Source organism: Musa acuminata, chromosome BXJ1-3 (genome assembly GCF_036884655.1).
Source record: "Musa acuminata AAA Group cultivar baxijiao chromosome BXJ1-3, Cavendish_Baxijiao_AAA, whole genome shotgun sequence".
Classification (NCBI taxonomy): Eukaryota; Viridiplantae; Streptophyta; class Magnoliopsida; order Zingiberales; family Musaceae; genus Musa; species Musa acuminata.
In genome coordinates, this window is record NC_088329.1 from 25390941 (window position 1) to 25417906 (window position 26966).

The 26966-nt window shown below is 42.3% G+C and overlaps 1 protein-coding gene across 5 annotated transcripts; it reads left to right on the forward strand.

Moving 5' to 3' along the window:
- Positions 1–203: 203 nt before the first annotated feature.
- Positions 204–25416, forward strand: LOC135624139 (pentatricopeptide repeat-containing protein At4g16835, mitochondrial-like). Of its 5 annotated transcripts, none has more exons than XM_065127566.1 (5): positions 204–436; positions 514–2409; positions 23807–23929; positions 24176–24270; positions 24398–24954. In XM_065127566.1, the coding sequence occupies exons 1-2, from the start codon at positions 428–430 to the stop codon at positions 2287–2289; spliced, it is 1785 nt and encodes a 594-aa protein (XP_064983638.1). In that variant the 5' UTR covers positions 204–427; the 3' UTR covers positions 2290–2409; positions 23807–23929; positions 24176–24270; positions 24398–24954. The 5 variants fall into 5 exon arrangements, with proteins under 5 accessions (XP_064983638.1, XP_064983622.1, XP_064983618.1 ...); XM_065127550.1 differs by lacking the exon at positions 204–436 and adding an exon at positions 24956–25416 and having other exon boundaries at positions 445–2409; positions 24398–24828; XM_065127546.1 differs by lacking the exon at positions 204–436 and having other exon boundaries at positions 445–2409.
- Positions 25417–26966: the final 1550 nt, after the last annotated feature.

Here is a 26966-nt window from a genome sequence, read left to right on the forward strand (position 1 = left end):
ATATATATATATATATTTATTTATTTATTTATTTATTTATTTATTTATTTATGTACTAAACATGCCAGTGAGTACCGAAGCTGGCTGTTGTGTTTCTACTTCATGGCCCTTAACTTAGTTGCTCTCTTTAAATTTGGTATATTAATTATCAGTGACGTGTATAGTGTTTGCCACTTCATGTAGATCATTGTGCTTGAGGAGTGGAATGTTTGTGCGCACATCTCAGCTTATCGTGCTCATTCCGAACCTGGTGATAGGAAACTGTGATATTTCTTTTTTGGTTGGTTCTGCGTTTAAGTATACACTTTTTATTTGGATCGGTAGGCGTCGTCAGAGCATCTGTTGATTTTGATTTGCATGTGAGATTTGGTCCAGCAAAAATGTAGAGTTGGAGTGGTCTTCGCCCGGCCCAGACCAACATAAGCTAATGGAAGAGGTACGGAACTGAACCCCACGTTTAGGCACTGTTTCTGCTCCATGGGACTCCCACTCACCGTCCATGCCTCCAACAAGGCTGTCGCCGCTTACGTCCGCAGCGGCGACCTCCGCTCCGCCCTCAAGGTGTTCAACGCCATGCCCCGCAGAAACACCGTATCCTGGAACTCCCTTCTCGCCGGCTATTCCAAGAAGCACGGCCGCCTCGACGAGGCGCTCCGCCTGTTCGCTAGGATCCCTTGCCCTGATGTCGTCTCCTACAACACCCTCCTCTCCTGCCACCTCATCAACGCCGACCTCCGCGGCGCCCGGCGCCTCTTCGACGCCATGACCGTCAAGGACGTCGCCTCCTGGAACACCATGCTATCGGGCTTCTCCCGGATCCGCGCCATGGATGAGGCCCGGCAGCTCTTCTCCGCGATGCCCCAGAAGAATCACGTCTCATGGAATGCAATCGTGTCGGGTTTCGCACGAGCCGGCGACATGGACTCGGCGGAGGAGCACTTCCGTAGAGCGCCCGATAAGAACGATGTGGTCTTGTGGACGGCGATGATATCTGGATACATGGACGCTGGAAATATAGAGAAGGCCCAGGAGCTGTTCGACGCGATGCCTACCAGAAATCTGGTGTCCTGGAATGCCATGCTCGCCGGGTACGTTAAGAACAACCGAGCAGAGGACGGGTTGAAGCACTTCCGGAAGATGCTAGTGTTCCCACAAGTCATACCTAATCCGTCGACCCTCAGCAGCGCTCTTCTTGGGTGCAGCAATCTGTCAGCTCTTGCGTTGGGCAAGCAGATCCATCAGTTGGCTCACAAATTGTCTTTAATCCATAATTCTACAGTCGGCACTTCGTTGATGAGCATGTACTGCAAGTGCGGAGAATTGGACGATGCATGTGTACTCTTCGATGGAATCCAGACAAAGGATATAGTTACATGGAATGCTATGATTTCCGGGTGTGCACAGCATGGGCATGGAGTGAAAGCAATAGAGTTATTTGATGCAATGAAACGGGAGGGAGTAGAACCCAATTGCATCACGTTTGTTGCAGTACTCACTGCATGCAATCATGCAGGGTTGCTGGAGCTCGGCATCCAATACTTTGAGTCAATGAAGAGAGAATATGGTGTGGAGCCTGAGTCAGATCATTATTCATGTATGGTTGATCTCCTGTGCCGTGCTGGTTCGCTTGGGAAAGCTGTGGACTTGATCCTCTCCATGCCATTCAAACCACATCCAGCTGTCTTTGGAAACTTGCTGGGTGCTTGTAGGATCCATAAAAGTTTGGAATTCGCTGAGTTTTCCGCACAGAGACTTGTGGAGTCAGAGCCACAAAGTGCAAGAGCTTATGTTCAACTTGCTAATGTGTATGCATCAATGAACAAGTGGGGGGATGTTTCCAGAGTGAGGAAGTCCATGAAACAGAATGACATTGTTAAAATGCCAGGGTACAGCTGGATCGAAGTGAGGGGCATCTTCCATGAGTTCAGATCTGGAGACAGGATTCATCCACAGTTGGACTTAATTCATCAGAAATTATCTGAGATGGAAAAGAGGATGAAGGCTGTCGGCTATGTGCCAGACCTCAGTTTTGATCTACATGATGTTGGTGAGGATCAGAAGGAGCTAATGCTGATGAGGCATAGTGAAAAACTTGCTATTGCTTTTGGGTTGATTAGCACTTTGCAAGGGACTAGACTCCGAGTCTTCAAGAACCTTCGGGTATGTGGGGATTGTCACAATGCTGCTAAGTTCCTTTCCTTGATTGAGAAGCGTGACATCATCCTCAGAGACACCACTAGATTTCATCATTTCAGCAATGGTAATTGCTCGTGTGGAGATTACTGGTGAGGAACTGGAGATTACTGGTGAGGAACTTCAGCAATGATTTCTTCTTGATTCAATTGTTGAGAAGGCCACTGATGCAAAGTGATTGGAAGAATGAAAAGATGCAATAAAAAACCTGAAATTGTAAGTAATAATATGCCTCATCATCCTGCATTAAACATTTACTTTTCTTATTGCATTTCAAATTCCTATAAGATGCTAGATGATTTTTTATTTGGAGGACTACAAAAGAAAATGCTGCATATAGTCCTCTCTAGGCACTCAAGTAGATGTTAGGATTAACCCTTCAAACTAGGGCTTTTCCAATTCAACGAGGAGAAAATTCTACCAAGATCGGAACTAGAGAGTTCAAAAAAAACTTTTTATTGCAGAAAAAAAAGCAGAAATAGCAAAAAAAAGGTCTTATAGGTACCACAAGACCTATTTATAGGGCTATTATTGCTCAATTCTTAACTGGAATATACTAGGATAATGTCTTGATCGCAATACCCTTGCAAGTCTTGGTTTAAGTTGCCTTTTTTCTCTTCTTACTGTGGCCAAACATCCTTGCATATCCTTGTTTTGTGCTTATGAAGCTTCACGAATATAAATGGTTTGACAAATTAGTTTATAGCCCTCTCAAAAGAAAATGTTCTATTTTATTAAATTGTGTATATGTTGAAGCCAAAGCAATCAAATAGTTATGGTTACTCTGGTCTTTGTTATGATAACAAATCTAACATTTCATATTAAATAAACCAAGGTTCGTCTTATCGGTCTGTATTAGTGTACCGACAAGTCATTGGTATGATATGTATTAAGGCATATCGATGTACCATGTGTCGGTACAACAGGGTGTATCGACGATATGCCCAAAATAATTGAAAATAACTCAAAAAATACCTGAAAATAGAAAGAAAAAAAAGTTATATTAGGATTTTTAAGTTGAAAATAAATATAAATTTAGTATAATTTTAGCAAAAATAATCTAAATTAGGAAAAAACAATGACATATCTTTTTTAGGCTTTGAGGAGTAATTTTGTGGTACGTTTCAGATCTTTCCGTTAATAATGAATTATCTATAAGGAAATGATTTGAATTGTTAGATTATTTTTTTAAACAACTTAAACTTTAAGATTCAAATGAATTAAGTAATCAATCAATGGATATACTTGGTTCTAACATAGAAAAAAAACGACGGGACACCACAGCCAGTGGATCGGGGTCCTCGATCCTATGTATCTGTATATCAATTTGATATGTTTGTCGGACTTAATCCTGAAATTGATCCAACGACATAATATATTGATACACCGTATGTCATTGGTGCAACAATGTAGTGATGGTCGTAGTCTGATCGTCGTGAACCACATGTGTCTAAGACGACTCTTAAGGCTAGGATGAATGTGACATGTATTGGTGTGGAGCATAGAAAATGTTAAAACTCTTACTTTCGCTGTCGATCTGCTGCTCTATATCATAAGATCGATCGACATGCTATCACATACTTAGCTGGTTTTGCTTAAGTCGTGCAGCACCCTTACGTGTCCGTCCACAAAAGTTAGTCTCCCTGAAACCTCCTATGATCCCTTAGGACCTACAAAATAGAAAACAAGTTAGAGAAAGCGTCTCATTTGGGATCTACAAGCAAGCATGTCAGCAAACACTTTATAGCCAATGCAAATTATAAATAAACTTTACAAACTTTGAACGGTCGCACAACAAAGGGTCCAAAATGGTCCATTACAGACCGAAATACCCACAAGTGCCCACATGACACAACATTTGTTTGCAAGCCTAAGATGACCACCAAAACCAAAGAAAATGGGGTTGCTAAGCCTACTATCAGTCCTTTACATGTTATGTAAAGCATAAACAAAATCGAAAGACACTAACATACATGAGCATTACTTCAAACACTTTGTTTACAGTTTTGTCCATGACATTCTCTCTCACTTATTCCTTCGATGCCCTCATCGAAGCCTTTGCAGACATTGCATCTCCTCGCCTTTGCTGAGTCTTCAATCTTCTGCTCTAGTTGCAATACGCCTCTTGGCTCCCAACTGCCCTCCGCTACTATTATTGAGTAGTTGAATTTTAATCTACTGTGCTGCTTCAACTCGTCAATGACTTTGACTTTGGTGTGGGGTCGGCTGAGTTGTGCTGATCCATGTTGTTTCCTACGGATCTCTCAGATGAAGGAAAAGAGCATCCTTAGTATGCATCAGTCTCTTAAATGACTCATACCGCTTGAACTAGGTAGATGCTTGTTGAAGCTTTAATGAGCATCGCCTCGCAGACTTTAAAGTTTTTGGGTCCATCCTCTATAAAATTTGCCTATTGATTCTTCTTCCACATAGTCGTCACTTCCAAGTAGGTTCGCATCACTTCCACTTTCGATTGGCATTCCATTTGAAAATGAAGCGGATAATCTACTCTCAGTAACATTGATCACCAATGGTGAGGGTTTGACAACTATTGTCTTCCATTATGTTTCTTCGAAGGATCTTTAAACCTGTGTAAAGCTCCTCTGCTGGATATATAAGAGAATTAAGGTACTCGGTTTCGCCCATTCTCTTAAAAGTTGAGAAGGCAAAAGTTACATAACTTCGCCCGCCTCCTTGAGGGTTGTCCTCCATGCATTGAGCTGGTTTCCAACCTTCGCTCGCTCTTTTGCTCACACTTCTGAAGAACTCGAAGTGTTTGCACTCCTTGCATTGAGTTAGCTACTGTGATTCACCTTCTTAATGTCATCGAACTTCTGGAATACAAGAAGTTTTCACCCCAACTTGGAGCAAGTCTCTAATAGTTTTGGTCATCTTTGGGATTGTACTGTCTTCTCCATCATCTTTGCTGCCTACTCCTCTGAGTTTCAAAGGTACAACACCATGTACTACCTACTTCGTTCCTTGGTCAAGCACTCTTGCATTGGCCTAAAGTCCTTTACTTTTGGTTATCTTGATGAGAAGCTCGTTGACATTGGTCTTACGAAGTTCCCTGGCCTCTACACTTCAACCTTGCCTTGGTACTTGAAGTTTGCCTCTACATTCTCCACCTCCTCGGCCCCTTTCACGACCAAGCGCTCTCCCTCCATGATAATAAGGGATCGATGACTTCACAGAAGTCCCGCCTTTGCGGTACCATGGCGCTACCATGCCCATGGCCCTACTATTCGTCGCCTCGCATCTGCGTCTTTTTCTTCATGATCGGTAGATCTGCCTCTGTGGCACTCCTCCGAGTCCACCTCCATTCTAACCGATGCTTGGTTTTAGGTAGCTAAATCCCTCTAAACTTATCGTCGCTTCCTCGCTCCTTTCAACCCACTGCTTCAACACCTTTGTGTTTTCCAAACAGTTCTCCTTGGTTGATGGAAAGATAGACTGCAAGTCCCATGCATGGCCTCCGCCATCATGTTGCAGGGTTCACACCGATTCTGTTCTCTTTAGCTTCCTTGGTAGCAACATTCGTTTACTCGACCTTGTCCTTTGACTTGTCGGGCTCCCTTAAGCGAATATTAGCTTCCTTTGACTTGTCGGGACTCACTAGTACTTATATTCGAAATTCTCCCTCGGTGGTACACAACCCCCATATGCTGATGACCAAGGCTTTTATCTGATGCAAAATTCAATTCATGTACGAAAGACCCTCCTCTGCGATACCATGACATTCACTCATTGAATCCATAGCCTTTCTTGTTGTCGTGTTGTTCACTGAAGTGGAGCTCCCAATAGCTCCCAATTATACCTCCGTATGATCTAGTCCCTCGCTAGACTAGTTTCGTATGTATCGTATTACCACGAACTATTCCACTACAATCTGCTATACCATGTCCCCTCCTGGTGATATCTCAATTGCATTCTAATCATTGTGTGAACTCGAATTGCAATCCCTCCATGTGTAACCTCTGTTAACACATCGTAAGGCCTCTTCCACCTTTGATTGTGTTTGCTCCTTTGGCAATCGACCTTCGTCCAACCGCTCTCGGGTCGCACCCAGACGAAGCATAGCTCTAAGACAGTCCATCACTTAGTAGCTCCTGAAGTCCACCAACTTCGCTAAATTGGTGCACCATTATCTAGATCCTAGGCCTCTACCCTCACCGGCACAATCTCCGCTGCACACCGCTTCCTTCATGGCAACTCGAATGGTAGCACTATGGCATATTCTTCAAGAGTACCCGTCTCCATGTCCTCTTGCCCCGTGTCAAGGCCATCTAAACCAAACTTCATCTTCGCAAGTTGAGTCGCCTTGGTTCCTTCGTCAAATGCTTCTCTGAGATAAAGTGTATGTGCCTCAAAGCTCCCTTCATCTTTGGCACCATGCAGGATGAGTCCGCTCCATCAGAATGAGGGACCCATGGAACGACATGATCCTGCTCTTGCCTCTACAAAAGTTTAAGTCCTTGACCTCTATTCAAGGAAAGCTTCATGCCTTCGCTCTATATTCCATCTTTTATGCTGACTCCCTTCATGCAGCTTGGGTACTTCACCAAGTTACACCCAAGTTGCTCATTTCCTCGATTTGCATAGAGTTGATGGTGGCCCTCGCGCCCACCATTCCACAGGTCAGCCCTTCGTTGAGTCTGATCTTCATATCGGCTCTAAGTGTACCTTCATTTTGTGTTATGTTGGGTCGCTCCCTCACTTGATCTAACAATGTATCCACCAATGCATTATCTCATGCGAAATCATATGATGACTCATCGTCACTCGCTCGGTCCGTTGAGCTTTGTAGGGTTGTTGTCTTGAGGTACTCCTCAACATGTGCAATCCGTTGCACATGATTTTCCCTTTGGAGAATCGAGACTTATCCCTCTAAGGTATCTGTCCCGTTGGAGCAACTTCTCTCTTCGCATCTTTCCCTCTAGAAGTTTCGAAGACCACCATCCCCTTGGACTACTCCGCCTTGCTGAACAAACTGTGCATTGTTCTGCCCCCGCAAATGCACTTGCTAGATTGGGATTCCTCGCCAATACAGCCCCTGTTGCACCCCTCAAGGCTTAGCAACATGCTGAACTCGCTGCACATATCAGCCTCCTACGAACTATCACGGACAAACTTCTAAACAGGATATTTGATGTAATGCTTATGTATGTCCGTGTCTTTTGGTATGTTCATACTTTGCACAGCATATAGAGGGATGGCCGAAGGCTTAATAGTCTCATTGTAGTTGGGTTGGTGGCCGCTTTAGGCTTGTAAATAAAGGTTATGTCATGTGGACACTTGTGAGAGATTTTCGGTCTGTAGTGGACCATTTTGACCCTTTGTTGTGCAACTGTTCAGAGCTTATAAAGTCTGTTTGTTATTTGCATTGTCTATGAAGTGTTTTCGGAAATGTTTGCTTGTGGATCCCGAGTGAGGCGTTTTCTCTAACCCGTTTTCTCTTTTGTGGGTCTTAAGGGACCATGGGAGGCTTCGGGGAGGTTGACCTTTGCGGACGGACACGCAAGGGTGTCGCATGACTTAGGCAAAACCAGCTAAGTCCGTGACAGATGGTATCAAAGCGGGACAAGCACTCGTAGAAACACTTAGCATGCAAACGTGGGGGACCTAGCGGGGCTGCGTTGAGGGCAGTCAACACACGCGCGACCGTTTTGCAATATCCCTCACTTTTAAAAATGTATTAATAAGGATTTATATGTAAATTGGAGGACCTATATGTAAATATAGAAATTACAAGGACTAAACTGCTAAGTTGCAAAAAAAGAACAAAAAAGGGAAAACCGAAAATTTCGGTATTATCCCACCGCCTCCCACGCACTCTCTGTTTCTTCGAGAAACAGAGAGAAGCGGTGGGGCGTGGGGAGAAGAAGAAGAAGAAGAAGAGAGGAGGATGGCTGCGGCAAGGCTGCAGCGAGGAGGTGTGTGGCGTTGGGGAGGAAAAGGGAAGAGGAGAAGAAGAGAAGGAGAAGAAGAGGGAAAAGAGAGGGACGAGGGAGAGGAGCGAGTGGTGGCAGCAGCTAGGGCTGCAGCACCTCTGTTTCCTGCAGGTGGAAACAGAGGAGAGGTGTGGGGCGTTCGAAGAGGAGAAGAAGAAGAAGAGGAAAAGAAAAGGAAGAGGAAGCAGGAGAAGAGGTTGTGATACCTCTGTTTCCTGCAGAGGAAACAGAGGAGGGAAGTAGAAGAGGAGAAGGGGCTGCGGCTGCGGCGATGGCAGCTGCAGCTGTGGCTGGGAAAGAAGAGAAGGAAAGGAAGAAGAAGAGAAAGGGAAGGAGAGGAAAAAGAGAGGAAGAGGAGAAGGGGTGGCAGCTGCGGCAGTGGCAGCTGCAGTTGGAAGAGAAGAAGGAGAGGAAGAAGAGAGGAAGAGGAGAAGGGGGCTGCGGCTGCGGCGATGGCAGCTGCAGCTGTGGCTGGGAAAGAAGAGAAGGAAAGGAAGAAGAAGAGAAAGGGAAGGAGAGGAAGAAGAGAGGAAGAGGAGAAGGGGTGGTAGCTGCGGCAGTGGCAGCTGCAGTTGGAAGAGAAGAAGGAGAGGAAGAAGAGAGGAAGAGGAGAAGGGGGCTGCGGCTGCGGCGATGGCAGCTGCAGCTGTGGCTGGGAAAGAAGAGAAGGAAAGGAAGAAGAAGAAAAAGGGAAAAAGAGAGGAAGAGGAGAAGGAGAGGCAGCTGTGGTAGTGGCAGCTGCAGCTAGAAGAGAAGGGAGGAAATAGAGCAGGGGAGGAAGAAGAGGCTGCGGTTGTGGTGGCTGCGGCCATGGCTGCGACTGCGACTGCGGCAGTTGCAGCTGGGAAAGAAAAGAAAGGAAAGGGGGAAAAAGGGGCTGCTGACGGGATTGCGGCCGCAGCGGCAGCGACTGCGTATGCAGCAGTTATGTCTGCGAGAGAAGGGAGGAAGGAAGGTAGTGCGGTGGAAGGGGCTGCGATTGTGGCAGCGGCAGCGGCGGCAGCTGTGGCAGCTGCGTTTGGGAAAGAAAAAGAATGAATGAGAGTAAGAGAGAGCAGGTGACTGTGACTCGATGTTCGACACGTGGTGTAGTTGCGAAGAAAGGAAGAAAACGGGAGCACAAAACGAAACAGAGAGAGGACACGGAGGAAAAGTAGAAGGATTTGGGCTAGCACCTTCTTTGGATCTTCGGATCGAAATCCTTGAAAGGCAAGTTCCCTGATCGTTCCTCCTATAATTGCTCTAATCTTTCCTATTGCAAGTATCTTGAACGTTCCTCACTGCCATTTTATCTCTACATTTGCTTTGAATATGAGGAACTTTGAATTGTTCTAGCCTTGCATTTGATATATCTCCTGTTTAGACGTAACGATTCGAATCTGTGCAACTTCTGATATTCTGACCTTTTGATACCGAGCTGCCTATAAGTCTTTGTTGGAAACTCTGATTTGTTCAAAACTGATTTCATTGGAAACTAGACTCGTAGACCTTTCTTTGATATATGGATTGAAAGATTTGGAATCCAAACACCTGTCCAGTTGTCTGTTGAATCTGACATTATGAATTCTGCCAACAGAGATTTTGTTCTACGACACTTGCTTACCAAATTATTTGTAACTCTCTCTGTTGGACAGTTCAATTCATATGAAGCCTGTCTTATCTGAAAGTATTATCCAATGATTATTTCTGAGTAAATTGGAGCACGATTGATAGTTTGAATCATTTGTTCAATGTGCCTTCTGTATTCTGCCAGAAATCGAGCTTTGGTCGATTTCTCATATTCTGGTTTCATTCCTTTGGAGATTGATATCCTTTAGCTTTCTTATTCAATTGAGCTTTATATTACTGCTTTGAATTCTTGTATGCTCTTGTCCTTAAAATTATTGCATTCTTGAAAACTGTTGTGTAACGTTTATGCTATATCGTATTGACTCATATAGGCACATGTATATCCTATTGTTCCGCATTTGCTTTCGATACGTGCCTATTCCAGTTTCATTCCTTTGCACATTGAATTCATCAAATCTTCTTATTGAATTGAGGTATAAGTGATTGCTTGGATTCCATATGTGCCCTTGCTTTCAATTCCTTTCAAGTCTGAATATACTTGTGAAAGATTATTGCTTACTTCGGATTGACTCGTAAAGGCACATGTACGTTTGTTGTTCCGTGTGTGCTTCCGATATATGCTACTTATTGTTGAAACTGCCCTTTTGTACTCTGGTGTGTGGGATTGTCTGGACCTTTGCCAGAAATGGTAAAGGGTATGCGCTATTTGCCCGCTATGTGGGGTCCCGCTATGAGGGATATTCTGTATGCGCTTGTTGCCCGCTACGTGGGTATGTGATTAGAGCCTGCGATGCTCTGCCGGCCCCCTTTGACTTCACCTAGACGTGGGTGGATGGAGCTCCTAGACGTGGGAGACTTTTGTCAGGTGGTCATTCAGAAATGGATGAATCACATTCTGATTGAGATCCCACTACACCTTCTGTATGTTTGATATGACATCCAGAGCTTTGGTTATGTGTTTCTGTACATGCTTTGGATAAGATTGATATGTTTGCAACGTCAAAGACGACGTTTGAGCTTCTGTACGGTATTTGTTATTGATATGCTCTGAAATGTTTCCTCCACTGTTGATATGTTTCGAAATGTTCCATATGTCGTTGATATGCTCCGGAACATTTCATACGCCATTGATATGCTCCAATTACTTTGTGCTCCATTTGCTATGAACTGATATGTTCTGAAATGTCCTATCTGCCATTGATATGCTCCAATTACTCTGTGCTCCATTTGCTATGAACTGATATGTTCTGAAATGTCCTATCTACCATTGATATGCTCCAAATTACTCTGTGCTCCATTTGCTATGAACTGATATGTTCTGAAATGTCCTATCTACCATTGATATGCTCCAAATTACTCTGTGCTCCATTTGCTTTGAACTGATATGTTCTGAAATGTCCTATCTACCATTGATATGCTCCAAATTACTCTGTGCTCCATTTGCTATGAGCTGATTTGTTCTGAAATGTCCTATCTGCCATTGATATGTTCCAATTACTCTATGCTCCATTCGTTATTGATCAAATATGTTATGAATGACATGATACGTATGATTTGGTATCTATTGAGATGGTATCCTTGAGAATTCTGGTATTCTGCCTTGCATTATGATACCTTACTCGTTTCAAACTGTTCCTTTTGTTCTGAATATGCTTTGTCACTTGCTGAGCCGTTTTTGGCTCACTCCGTTGTTATATAAACCTTTCAGGTCAGCTTGTCACTCTTCGAGATGTTTGATTTGGGCTGAGGCAGTGGATAGCTATTCAGAATTATGGGCAAGTCTTGTTGGTTGTTATGCTATTGTTGTATAAGCATATTTTGTATGTAATGAATTGTTCTGATGATCGAAATGGATATACTGTGTAAAAGTGTTAGAAGATCTCTCTTATTTGGAATTTCGGAATGTTAAGTCTAATTTATGACGATATGAACTTGTGGTGAATAGTTGGAGTTCTGATTGTATAATTTATTTAGCTTGTGGATTTATAAATGTTGTTCATGTTTGTCAAGTTGGCTTGGGTTGCCATAAATGTGAATTATCGAGTGATGTGATATATGATTTTAAAATGCACAGGTTTTATGGATGTGAATTTGATTGAATGTTTTTCAGTGTCCTCAAACGTTAGTTTGGATCCTGGATTGATCTGTGATGAAAATTTTAAAAATCATGGATATTTTGAGGGGCGTGACAGAGGTGGTATCAGAGCATGGTTTGAGGATCACTGGAATATTTGATATGTTGACGTGCAAAATATATTGAGGTCTAATGAACTATAGTGATTGGTGGAAATTTTCTTTGCTGCATTTTAAGAATCTGGGATGATGAGGACATTTGGTCCTCCTATATCATTTGTTTCTGATTAATTAAGGGGAATGAAAGGATTGATTGGGGATATTGAATCAGAGTGGCATAGCTGAAGCATGGTGAACCTAATTTCATTGGTGGTAGAAAAATGGATGATGCAAATGGAGAAGATATTTGATATACAAAATTGTTCTAATGATCAAAAGATTTCTTTTGCCAACTTATATTGGAAGTAGAGGCTGATAATTAATTGCAATAATGAAAAGAATTTTTGAAGATCAGTGGCAAGAATGATAAGGACAAGTTTACCAATAAAAATATGATTGGAAATGAATCAGAAAGTAATAACAAGAGGATCAAGACATTTGGATTTGAAATGGGAAGTCACCACAAAAGACTCAATCATGTGTGAATTATAAGTTAAATTATGAAACAAATTTGTGTTTTCGAGTGATTGGAGTCTATTTTGCTTGTAGAAAGTTGGATCATAAAATAAAAGATTGCCCTTTGAACAAGAAGAAAGAGTCACTGCCTCATAAATCATCAGCCCATGTCAGAGTGTATGCTATCACTGAATATGATTCTAAAACTTCTGAATTAGTGATCGAAGGTATTATGCATGCTTATGAAAGAATGCAAATATTTGTTCGACCATGGGTCCAATCTACGATTTGATTCGTAATATTTTGCTTATCACTTGGGTATTCAACCTAGACCATTGTATTATGTGATATATGTAAGTATAATCACTGGAGATTCTTTGATAACGAACTTGAATCGGGTCCTCTTGTCTGATTTTTGTTGGAGAACTTGAACTTTTGCTGATTTAGTTCTCCTAGAGATTTGGAGTTATGATATTATACTTGGTATGCATTGGCTATCTTCTTATCATACCAGTATGGATTGGTATATAACAAATAATCACTTTTTGCATATTTGATCAGTCGATCTTTTATTTTGAGAGTATTGGACATTATTTATCTCCTTGCCTAATGTATCCCAAGATGACTTGTTTGGATTACCTCCAAATGTGATTTTGCTTTTGATTTGGTCCTTGGGACAATCCCAATATCTAAGCCTCTCTACAAAAAAATATCATTTGAGTAAGTGGAATTGGAAAAGCAACTACAAGGATTATTAAATGAGGATTTTATTTGGCTAAATATTTCATCAGGGTGCTCCGGTGTTAGTTAAAAAGATGCATGGAACATTGAGGCTTTGTAATGATTATAGACAGTTGAATTAGGTGATCATCAAAAACGAGTATTTTCTGAAGTAACGACTTGCTTGATTAATTACAGGGTGCGCAAGTATTTTTAGAAATTGATTGAAGGTCGGGTTACTGTCTATTGAGAATCAAGGAGGAGAATATTTCGGTCACTCTTAGATAATTGTGTCATTATATTGTATTGATGAAATTATTTGAGAGCAGGAGGAGGAAATAAAGAAATCATAATCATCACCTTTTCATCGATTGAGCTATGATCAATTTAAAGGACTAAATTTTCTTTTAAGGGGGGGAGAGTGTAATATCCCCCACTTTTAAAAATGTATTAATAAGGATTTATATGTAAATTGGAGGACCTATATGTAAATATAGAAATTACAAGGACTAAACTGCTAAGTTGCAAAAAAAGAAAAAAAAAGGGAAAACCGAAAATTTCGGTATTATCCCACCGCCTCCCACGCACTCTCTGTTTCTTCGAGAAATAGAGAGAAGCGGTGGGGCGTGGGGAGAAGAAGAAGAAGAAGAAGAAGAAGAAGAAGAGAGGAGGATGGCTGCGGCAAGGCTGCAGCGAGGAGGTGTGTGGCGTTGGGGAGGAAAAGGGAAGAGGAGAAGAAGAGAAGGAGAAGAAGAGGGAAAAGAGAGGGACGAGGGAGAGGAGCGAGTGGTGGCAGCAGCTAGGGCTGCAGCACCTCTGTTTCCTACAGGTGGAAACAGAGGAGAGGTGTGGGGCGTTCGAAGAGGAGAAGAAGAAGAAGAGGAAAAGAAAAGGAAGAGGAAGCAGGAGAAGAGGTTGTGATACCTCTGTTTCCTGCAGAGGAAACAGAGGAGGGAAGTAGAAGAGGAGAAGGGGCTGCGGTTGCGGCGATGGCAGCTGCAGCTGTGGCTGGGAAAGAAGAGAAGGAAAGGAAGAAGAAGAGAAAGGGAAGGAGAGGAAAAAGAGAGGAAGAGGAGAAGGGGTGGCAGCTGCGGCAGTGGCAGCTGCAGTTGGAAGAGAAGAAGGAGAGGAAGAAGAGAGGAAGATGAGAAGGGGGCTGCGGCTGCGGCGATGGCAGCTGCAGCTGTGGCTGGGAAAGAAGAGAAGGAAAGGAAGAAGAAGAGAAAGGGAAGGAGAGGAAGAAGAGAGGAAGAGGAGAAGGGGTGGCAGCTGCGGTAGTGGCAGCTGCAGTTGGAAGAGAAGAAGGAGAGGAAGAAGAGAGGAAGAGGAGAAGGGGACTGCGGCTGCGGCGATGGCAGCTGCAGCTGTGGCTGGGAAAGAAGAGAAGGAAAGGAAGAAGAAGAAAAAGGGAAAAAGAGAGGAAGAGGAGAAGGAGAGGCAGCTGTGGCAGTGGCAGCTGCAGCTGGAAGAGAAGGGAGGAAATAGAGCAGGGGAGGAAGAAGAGGCTGCGGTTGTGGTGGCTGCGGCCATGGCTGCGACTGCGACTGCGGCAGTTGCAGATGGGAAAGAAAAGAAAGGAAAGGGGGAAAAAGGGGCTGCTGACGGGATTGCGGCCGCAGCGGCAGCGACTGCGTATGCAGCAGTTATGTCTGCGAGAGAAGGGAGGAAGGAAGGTAGTGCGGTGGAAGGGGCTGCGATTGTGGCAGCGGCAGCGGCGGCGGCTGTGGCAGCTGCATTTGGGAAAGAAAAAGAATGAATGAGAGTAAGAGAGAGCAGGTGACTGTGCCTCGATGTTCAACACGTGGTGTAGTTGCGAAGAAAGGAAGAAAACGGGAGCACAAAACGAAACAGAGAGAGGACACGGAGGAAAAGTAGAAGGATTTGGGCTAGCACTTTCTTTGGATCTTCGGATCGAAATCCTTGAAAGGCAAGTTCCCTGATCGTTCCTCCTATAATTGCTCTAATCTTTCCTATTGCAAGTATCTTGATCGTTCCTCACTGCCATTTTATCTCTACATTTGCTTTGAATATGAGGAACTTTGAATTGTTCTAGCCTTGCATTTGATATATCTCCTGTTTAGACATAACGATTCGAATCTGTGCAACTTTTGATATTCTGACCTTTTGATACCGAGCTGCCTATAAGTCTTTGTTGGAAACTCTGATTTGTTCAAAACTGATTTCATTGGAAACTAGACTCGTAGACCTTTCTTTGATATATGGATTGAAAGATTTGGAATCCAAACACCTGACCAGTTGTCTGTTGAATCTGACATTATGAATTCTGCCAACAGAGATTTTGTTCTACGACACTTGCTTACCAAATTATTTGTAACTCTCTCTGTTGGACAGTTCAATTCATATGAAGCCTGTCTTATCTGAAAGTATTATCCAATGATTATTTCTGAGTAAATTGGAGCACGATTGATAGTTTGAATCATTTGTTCAATGTGCCTTCTGTATTCTGCCAGAAATCGAGCTTTGGTCGATTTCTCATATTCTGGTTTCATTCCTTTGGAGATTGATATCCTTTAGCTTTCTTATTCAATTGAGCTTTATATTACTGCTTTGAATTCTTGTATGCTCTTGTCCTTAAAATTATTGCATTCTTGAAAACTGTTGTGTAACGTTTATGCTATATCGTATTGACTCATATAGGCACATGTATATCCTATTGTTCCGCATTTGCTTTCGATATGTGCCTATTCCAGTTTCATTCCTTTGGACATTGAATTCATCAAATCTTCTTATTGAATTGAGGTATAAGTGATTGCTTGGATTCGATATGTGCCCTTGCTTTCAATTCCTTTCAAGTCTGAATATACTTGTGAAAGATTATTGCTTACTTCGGATTGACTCGTAAAGGCACATGTACGTTTGTTGTTCCGCGTGTGCTTCCGATATATGCTACTTATTGTTGAAACTGCCCTTTTGTACTCTGGTGTGTGGGATTGTCTGGACCTTTGCCAGAAATGGTAAAGGGTATGCGCTATTTGCCCGCTATGTGGGGTCCCGCTATGAGGGATATTCTGTATGCGCTTGTTGCCCGCTACGTGGGTATGTGATTAGAGCCTGCGATGCTCTGCCGGCCCCCTTTGACTTCACCTAGACGTGGGTGGATGGAGCTCCTAGACGTGGGAGACTTTTGTCAGGTGGTCATTCAGAAATGGATGAATCACATTATGACTGAGATCCCACTACACCTTCTGTATGTTTGATATGATATCCAGAGCTTTGGTTATGTGTTTCTGTACATGCTTTGGATAAGATTGATATGTTTGCAACGTCAAAGACGACGTTTGAGCTTCTGTACGGTATTTGTTATTGATATGCTCTGAAATGTTTCCTCCACTGTTGATATGTTTCGAAATGTTCCATATGTCGTTGATATGCTCCGGAACATTTCATACGCCATTGATATGCTCCAATTTCTTTGTGCTCCATTTGCTATGAACTGATATGTTCTGAAATGTCCTATCTGCCATTGATATGCTCCAATTACTCTGTGCTCCATTTGCTATGAACTGATATGTTCTGAAATGTCCTATCTACCATTGATATGCTCCAAATTACTCTGTGCTCCATTTGCTATGAACTGATATGTTCTGAAATGTCCTATCTACCATTGATATGCTCCAAATTACTCTGTGCTCCATTTGCTATGAACTGATATGTTCTGAAATGTCCTATCTACCATTGATATACTCCAAATTACTCTGTTCTCCATTTACTATGAGCTGATTTGTTCTGAAATGTCCTATCTGCCATTGATATGTTCCAATTACTCTATGCTCCATTCGTTATGAATCAAATATGTTATGAATGACATGATACGTATGATTTGGTATCTATTGAGATGGTATCCTTGATAATTCTTGTATTCTGCCTTGCATTATGATACCTTACTCGTTTCAAACTGTTCCTTTTGTTCTGAATATGCTTTGTCACTTGCTGAGCCGTTTTTGGCTCACTCCGTTGTTATATAAACCTTTCAGGTCAGCTTGTCACTCTTCGAGGTGTTTGATTTGGGCTGAGGCAGTGGATAGCTATTCAGAATTATGGGCAAGTCTTGTTGGTTGTTATGCTATTGTTGTATAAGCATATTTTGTATGTAATGAATTGTTCTGATGATCGAAATGGATATACTGTGTAAAAGTGTTAGAAGATCTCTCTTATTTGGAATTTCGGAATGTTAAGTCTAATTTATGACGATATGAACTTGTGGTGAATAGTTGGAGTTCTGATTGTATAATTTATTTAGCTTGTGGATTTATAAATGTTGTTCATGTTTGTCAAGTTGGCTTGGGTTGCCATAAATGTGAATTATCGAGTGATGTGATATATGATTTTAAAATGCACAGGTTTTATGGATGTGAATTTGATTGAATGTTTTTCAGTGTCCTCAAACGTTAGTTTGGATCCTGATCTGTGATGAAAATTTTAAAAATCATGGATATTTTGAGGGGCGTGACACGTTTGGGGGTAAACGAGCATGGAGATGTAGAGAAAAGGAGTCGCTCGGAGGAGCGGGCATCTGAGATTGGCATTCAGAGGAATGGCCAACCCTTCGCGCAAGAGGCACCACGAGAACATACAAGCTTAGAAGAATGCGGAGCGCACAAAGGTTGGGATGGCTGAGTTTGAGCTACGGCTCAATGTTAACAACTATACTTGATGTTGCTCAAGGCAAGCGAAGCGCTTGGTAAAGGATGAGACCATGCAAGGTGCAATGCGTTGCTCAGCGACCGAAAGAGTTGTGCAAAGCTCACAGAGGTGAGGGGAATTGCTAACTCGAAGAATTCGGTACTCATGCATGGGCTTGTATGCGGACTATTGAATGTTCGTGGCCATCCCAAGGCGACCGAAACTCGGCGCCATGGAGCATTGAAACTTTCTCTTCGGCATGTGAAGGATACGTCCATAGGAGGCTGAAGTGTGCAACGAGTTCAGCATGTTGCTAGGCCTTGAGTGGTGCAGCGAGGGCTGTATTGACGTGGAGTCACAATCTAGCAAGTGCGTTTGCAGGAGGCAGAATAATGCACAGTTTGTTCAGCAAATCGGAGTAGTCCAAGGGGATGGTGGTCTCCGAAACGAAGAGAGATGTTACTCCAACGGGATAATTATCCAGGAGGGATAAGTCCCGGCTCTCCAGAGGGAGAATCATGTGGGACAGATCGTACATGTTGAGGAGGAGTACCTCAACAAACAACTCCACGAAGCTAAATGGACCGAGCAAGCGACGAGGAGTCGTCGCATGATCTCGCTTGAGAGAATGCATTGGTGGATGCATTACGAGATCAAGTGGGGGAGCGACCCAAAGCAACACAAATGAAGGCACACCTGGAGTCGATATGGAGGTCGGACTCAAGGGAGGGCTGACCCGTGGAATGGTGGACGCGAGGGCCACCATCAACTCAATGCAAAAACGAGGAGCGGAGCAACTTGGGTGTAACTTGGCAAAGTACCCAAGCCGAGCATAGAAGATGGAACATAGAGCGGAGGCACAGTGCTTTCCTTGGATAGAGGTCAAGGACATGAACTCTTGCAGAGGCAAGAGCAAGATCATGTTGTTCCATGGGTCCTTCATTCTGACGGAGTGGACTCATCTTGTATGGTGTCAAAGACGAAGGGAGCTTCTGGGCACATGCACCTTTTCTCGGAGAAGCATTTGATGGAGGAACCAAGGCGACTCAACTTGTGGAGGTGAAGTTGAGTTTAAAAGGCCTTGGCACAGGGCAAGAGGACGCGGAGGCGGATACTCTTGAAGAATATGCCATAGTGTTGTCAGTCAAGTTTCCAGGCAAGAAGCGGTGCGCAACGAAGATTATGTTGGTAGGGGCAGAGGCCCAGGATCCAGACAATGGTGCACCATTTTCAACGAAGTCGGTGGACTTCGGGAGCTACTAGGCGACGGATTGTCCTAGAGCGGTGCTTCATCTAGGTGTGACCCAAGAGTGGGTGGATGAAGGTCGATTGCCAAAGGAGTGAACAAAATCGAAGGTGGAAGAGACCCTGCGATGTATTGGAAAGGCCACACATGGAGGGATCATAATTCGAGTTCATCCCACAAGGATCAGAATGCAATAGAGATGTCACCAGGAGGTGACATGGTGCAGCGAATCGTGGTGGAATAGTTCATGGCAATGCGATACACACGACATAATCTCATGAGAGACTAGATCATACGGAGGTATGATCGGGAGCTACTGGAAACTCCACTTCGGTGAGCAACACAACGGCAAGAAGGGCTATGGATTCAAGGAGTGAAGGCCATGGTACCGCAGAGGCGGGTCTTCCGTGCGTGCATCGAATTTTGCATCGGATGAAAGCCTTGGTCATCAACATATGGGGGCTGTGTTCCACCAAGGAAAAAGTTTGAATGCATGTACCAGTGAGTCCCATAGGAGGGACTTGATCATGCAAAGGTATAATCGAAGCAACTGGAGAGTTGGACTGCTCCAGAGCCCATATTCGCTTAAGGGAGCTCGGCAAGTCAGAGGACAAGGTCGAGTAAGCGAACGTTGCTACCAAGGAAGCTAAGGAGAACAGAATCGGTGCAAATCCTACAACGTGATGGCAGAGGCCATGCATGGGAGTTGCAGTCTGTCTTTCCATCGACCAAAGGGAGCTGCTTGGATAACACAAAGGTGTTGAAGCAGGGGGTCGAAAGGAGCAAGGAAGCGACGACGAGTCCAGAGGGACTTAGCTACCCAAAATCAAGTATCAGTTAGAATGGAGATGGACTTGGAGGAGTGCCACAGAGACATATCTATTGATCGTGAAGAAAAGGGATGCAGATGCGAGGCGACGAATAGTAGGGCCATGGGCATGGCAGCGCCATAGTACCGCAGAGGCGGGACTTCTGTGAAAGTCATTGATCCCTTGCTCTCATGAAAGGAGAGCGCTTGGTCGTGAAAGGGACCGAGAAGGTGGAGCATGCAGAGGCAAACTCCAGGTACCGAGACAAGGCTGAAGGGCAGAGGCCAAGGAACTTCGTAAGACCGGTGTCAACGAGCTTCTCATCAAGATAGTCGAAAGTGAAGGGCTTCGGGTGATGCAAGAGTGCACGACCAAGGAACAAAGTAGGCAGTACGCGGTACTATACCTTTGTTACTCAATGGAGTAGATGGCAGGGTTGATAGAGAAGATGGTACAATCCCAGAGGCGATCAAATCTATTAGAGAATTACTCCAAGTTGGGGTGAAAACTTCCTGCATTCTAGAAGTTCGATGGCATTGAGAAGGTGAATCACAGTAACTAACTCAATGCAAGGAGTGCAAACACTTCAAGTGCTTCAGAAGTATGAGCAAAGAGCGGGCGAAGGCCAGTAACCAGCTCGATGCATGGAGGACAACCTTGAGGAGGCGAGCGAAGTCAAGTAACCATTGCCTTCTCAACCATTAAGAGAATGTGCGAAACCATGTACCTCAATTCTCTTATTTATCCAGTAGAGGAGCTTTGCACAGGTTCAAAGACCCTTCGAAGATAATAGAAGACAATAGTTATCAAATCCTCACTAATGGTGATCAGTGCTACTGAGAGTAGATTGTCCGCTTCATTTCCCAACGAAATGCCAATCGAAAGCGAAAGTGATGCGAATCTACTTGGAAGTGACAACTAAGTGAAAGAAGAGTCAATGGGCAAATTTTGTGGAGGAAGGACCCAAAACTTTAGAAGTTTACAAGGTGATGCTCGTTAAAGCTCCAACAAGCATCCACCTAGTTCAAGCAGCAAGGGGCATTTGAGAGACTAGCGCAGAGTAAGGATGGTATTTTCCTTCATCTAGAGGATCAGCAGGAACCAACAAAGATCAACACAACTCAGCCAACCCCACACTAGAGTCAGAGTCATTGGCGAATTGAAGCAACATGGCGGATCAAAGGTTCGACTACTCAAAAACAGTAGCGGAGAGTAGTTGGGAGCCAGGAGGCGCATTGCAACTGGAGCAGAAGATTGAAGACTCAGCAAAGGTAAGGAGTTGCAGTGTCGGCAAAGGCTTCGACGAGGACGTCAAAGGAATAAGTGGGGGAGAATGTCACGGACAAACTTCTAAACAGGATGTTTGATGTAATGCTTATGTATGTCCATGTCTTTTGGTATGTTCATGCTTTGCATAGCATGTAGAGGGACGACCGAAGGCTTAATAGTCCAATTGTAGTTGGGTTGGTGGCCGCTTTAGGCTTGTAAATAAAGGTTATGTCATGTGGACACTTGTGAGAGATTTTCGGTCTATAGTGGACCATTTTGACCCTTTGTTGTGTAACTGTTCAGAGCTTATAAAGTCTGTTTGTAATTTGCATTGTCTATGAAGTGTTTTCGGAAATGTTTGCTTGTGGATCCCGAGTAAGGCGTTTTCTCTAACCCGTTTTCTTTTTTGTGGGTCTTAAGGGACCATGGGAGGCTTCGGGGAGGCTGACCTTTGCAGACGGACACGCAAGGGTGCCGCACGACTTAGGCAAAACCAACTAAGTCCGTGACAGGACGTATCCTTCTCATGTCAAAGAAAAAGTCTCAATGCTCCATGACACCGAGTTTCAGTCGCCTTGGGATGGCCACGAACATTCCATAGTCTGTATACAAGCCCTTGCATGAGTACCAAATTCTTCGAGTTAGCAATTCCCCTCACCTCTGTAAGCTTTGCATAACTCTTTTGATTGATGAACAACCCATTCCACTTTGCACGGTCTCATCCTTTACCAAGCGCCTCGTTTTCCTTGAGCACCATCAAGTATGGTTGCCAACGTCGAGCCGTAACTCGAACTTAGTCATCCCAACCTTTGTGCGCTACGTATTCTTCCTAGCTTGCTTGTCCTTGTGGTGCCTTTTGCGCGAAGGGTGGGTCATTCCTCTGAATGCCAATCTCAGATGCCCGCTCCTTTGAGCGACTTCTTTTCCTTACATCTCTATGCATGTTTCCCCCAAACGGTCACGCGTGCTGGCTGCCATCAACGTGGCCCCGTTAGGTCCCCCACGTTTGCATGCCAAGTGTTTTTATATGTGTTTGTCCTGCTCTGATACCATATGTCACGTACTTAGCTAGTTTTGCGTAAGTCGTGCAGCACCATTGTGTGTACGTCCGCAAAGGTTAGCCTCCTCGAAATCTCCTATAGTCTCATAGGACCTACAAAAAAGAAAACGAGTTAGAGAAAGCATCTCACTTAGCATTCACAAGCAATCATTTCAACAAACACTTCATAGCCAATGCAAATTACAAGCAGACTTCACAAGCTCTGAACGGTCGCATAAAAAAGGGTCCAAAATGGTTCACTACAGATCGAAATACCCACAAGTGCCCACATAACACAATCTTTGTTTGTAAACCTAAGATGGCCACTAAAACCAAAGAAAATGGAGCCTTTTACATGTTGTGCAAAGCATGAACAAAACCGAAAGACACGGACATACATGACTATCACTTCAAACACCTCATTTACAGTTTTGTCCGTGACAGTTCTATTGCTCGGAGAAGTATGACCAACTATCACCATACTGTTGTTAGTCATAAGATTGTCCATTATACGACAGGTGTGAATACGATGAACTTTGCTCTGTGTATATGTCGTATAGGCTCTATTGCATCTGCTCAAAATCATCCACTGCCTTTTCCATCCGTGTATAAACTCGATTAGTACCTTGTCGAGTTAAATGATCTAAATCTTGGATGTCATGTGTAAAATACTACTACTCTGTCTATACACTACTCTCAAATTGTATAGACGGGTCCATCGACTCCCCAGCATCGTTGCCATCATTGGTCAAGGCACTACTATCCACGTCGCTACCATGTCTCTGGACTGAGTGGGTTGTCAAATGTGATTGCGAAGGTGTCTCGTCGCCCAACTTGATTCTTTCCAATGGTATAGCTGATGTTACTACCTTTGCCTTTGCCTTTGCCTTTGCCTTTGCCTTTGTATGCTAGCAGATGATTATAACGGTTGGGTGTCTCTAGTTCCTCTTGATTAGAGTGTTTTTTCCTCTTAATCGTTCCAAATTAGCTTCCCAAATCTGATCTAATCCATAAATCATAACTTTATTGAGTTTAAGAGAATGAAAATGTGAGAATGAGAGAGAGATGTGAGTGAGAAAGAGTTTGAGAGAGTGAAACGAGTTGAAAGAGGGGAGAGGAAAGGGTTTAAAAACCCTTTCCTAGGGTTCAAATGGTAAATTTGACCATTTGAAATAGGAAAATCTCAGCCTTGATCAGTAACATCGAAATCCGACTATTATTGATCAATAGAGGTCAGTAACGATCGGATTTCGACCGTTAGCACCTGTACAGACCTTATATCGCTCGATATGGGGTCATATAATGGTATTGTCTTGTAGAGGACGATCCGCGTTCCAATCCCCTATCGGATTAGTACATACCGCCTATACCCAGGCGGTATAGGTCGACACGACGAACCTTGAAATAAACGGTTAACTAACCAAATAATTTATCCTTGGTTGACTACTAATGTCAACTTTGATTGGTTGAGATGTTGGGTACCATATCTTGAGCTCAACTCTAGAGAAAGCTCAACAAAATGAATGAAATTATTTATCAAACCAACTAAGGTTACTGCCTTGATGGAGTTGAGACTTTGATTTTCTTTTTTATAACACTTTTCTAAACAGAAGAATTGGATAATCTTGATACATGTTTTGGATTAATTATCTATTGATAAAATTTTCCCCTTGCGCAGATATTATTTGGATTTGGGAGTAATCTTCAATTGGAGTACAGTTGACTTCTTGGTATCTCCAGAGGAAAGCATCATTGTCTTACAATTTTTCTTGAACCATGAAAGAAAGGAGTTTAAGAAAAGGTAATTCTGTTAGTCCATGTAGTCAATAGTCAGATGATGAATGCCCATGTTCAAAGATGGAAGTATTGGTAATATATCCTTTTGACAGAATAATCCTAGTAAGAAAAAGCGTTGATCAAGCCTTTTTAATTACTTTATCAGTGGCCTAGTAAGGTTAGCTTTATTTCCAAGGGAGATTGGGCTCAACAATTGCCTTTGTTCTTGCTCATCCATCATTTTTGACAACAATGTATTTATATTTTACAGATGGTTAGCACTATAAATCTCAGCAGCTCCAATTTCGTTTAGACCATGAAGTGTTGTAGAAGAATAAACATTCTTTGAGGGATGATGATAATATGGTAATCATTCATATCCATCAATGTCCTTCTTATGTGAATATTGATTAAAATTACTCTAGCAAGTGGAGGTTTTTGGATCATACTCCAATAGTAGCTCATCAATTCCCATCCTTTCTATAATTTGCAGGTTCAGAGCCCTGATTTATTTCGATCAAAATGTTCAGAAGCCTCTCCACCTTTGCCTCAAACTCGATTTTGTAAGGAGGCACTAGCTACTGTGATCCTTGCCTTTCTTCGATACTGCTAATGATATGAATTTGTTTCATGCAATTAATGCTTTGAGCTTAGTTTATAAGTAGGTTGGGATTTCAGCCAAACTGAAGGGCCAGGTTTGCCAGCATGATCCCTCACCATATCAGTGAATACTACCAGCAAATTATGCTGCTTGTGCTGCTTGTTCCCCAAATTTCATGAAATATCCCTCAACCGGCATCCCAACCTAAATCAGACTGTCTGATCCCCTCCAATTGAACATCATCAACGTCAGTGGAAAACATTGCTTTGGAGTCTATCAACGTACCACCTCAACCTCATACCAACTTATCATCACAAGCTGCGGTAGATACAATGAGAGTCATTTGATCTATATTCATTCTTTCTCTTATGTAAATTAATCTGACTTCTCATAATGAGTTGATAATCTACCTGCTGATATTTGACTTATCATAATTTGACCTTTTTCCAGTGGTTGGATCTGTTGGCTGGTTTTGTTGTTTTTATTGGTCTGTTGAAAGAGTTTGAATGATGATGAGGTACGATGAGTATGATAAGGTACGATGTTTCCACTGCCAATAGAGTTTGCTACACAGTAAGTACCATGATTCCCTTACATCAGTATATTTGGCATGTTGATTAGTTCAGTGTCTTTCTGCTCTTCATCAATTACAACCTTTTCCATAACCGGGTGCCCTTTGTTAGAAAATTTAAGATCAAAATGTGTTTCTAAACCATCGTATAATAGAAACACAAGGAGATTAATTCGGAAACAAAAATTGCATACATTTAACCATTATTGTCGAGAATTGCAGTAATGGTTTCTTTTAGTATTTTGATATTTTTTGACTTAAAACTTTCATGTGTAGGAAATCTAAGACTTGAGAGAGAGAGAGCCTAGGGACCAAAAACCTTATTTATATAGACGTTCTCCTTTATTACCATCAACTTCATAATGTTCAAAAATTAATTCAAGTTTGTAATGTTTGGACTATAATAAAAAATTTTAATGATAATAAATAAAAAAAATTTAATAATAACGGTTACATTAATAATGAATAAAAAATTAAAATATTTAAATCATACTAAATGAAAAAATTGATGATAATGAATGATGAACTAAATGAGAATAGATATATTCTCTAAAAATTAATGATAATGGATGAGGAACTTAAATGGAACGGTTACACCCTCTCCATATCTGATCCTGCTTCTAGATAGGTATATTCTTTGTCTCAGGCAACAATAATATGATGAACATAGTCATGAGCAAAACCCACCACCTAGAAAAATAACACACCGAACTTGAGGTGGCAAAGCATGGATTTTAGGCTACAGTGCGTCAGTAAGTGTTTGCTACCACAATGATCATGTCGTGTAGCTTTGTGTGGATGTCTTGGGTGCCTTGTATCTTTGAAGCTTTTTTTTTTTTTTTTTGTCTTTTGGAGAGAGTAGATAGAATGCTGGACGGGACAATTGGGTGTTTCAGTAAGGATGAGAGCACCAAGTTCTAAAGTAGGTTAGCTTAGAAGGGGGCCTTTATGGTCTCATCGCCTTCATCGTGGTGACATGATAAAAGAGAGAGAGAGGGAATGGATTCATAGGGAGAGCTCCAATTCAACTATGCATTGGAATAGATACGGAGTAGATACGTTTGTAGTGCCTCGAGGTTCCCTAGTGCTTCCTTAGCTTTCTCTATTGCCTCCTTCACCTTAAATTTATGGTGCTCTAAAAAACTAGGAGATGAGAGAGGAGAGAAGAGATGAGGTAAGGAAGGAGGAGGTGAAAGAGGAGATAGGATGAATAGAGAGGAGGTAGATACGAAGAGAGGAGGAATGAGGGGAGACATAGGTGGAGTGGTAAAATTCGTATCAAAGAATCAAAGTTTTTAAAAATTATTTGATTAGAATAAGAGGGTAAAATAAAAATTTTAAAAAGAATGTTCGTTAACAGAGAAGCATCATAGGATAAAAAGTAAATAGTATAGGCTTTCACCATGGCACTCAAATATATGATACTATAGTTTTTTTTTTATTTTAGGATGATTTTATTGAATTTGGTACATTTTCATGTTAAATTTATAATAGAGTGTATCTTTATTCATTTTTTACTGTAATGACATGAAGTTCCTCTAAATCAACTGAAACTTTCAAATCAGCAGTCAAATATGAAAGTAACATTCACTTCAGTATCTTTTTTATATTTTTTGAGGATTTTATGAGTTTTTCAATGGAATTTAAATATTTTTACAGGGATTTTGTAATAAGTATATTTTAGTTCATTTTATAACAATATGAAGTTCTTCCAAACCATATAAAATTTTTACATTAATAGTCAATTGTAATAGGAATCATCATTCCATTATCTTTGCTATTTTTAGATGATTTATTAGTGTTTACTATAAAAGTTGATAAGTTTTATGCATCAAATGAATTATGCAATTAAGTGTATTTTATAACAATATGAATTGCTTCCAAACTATA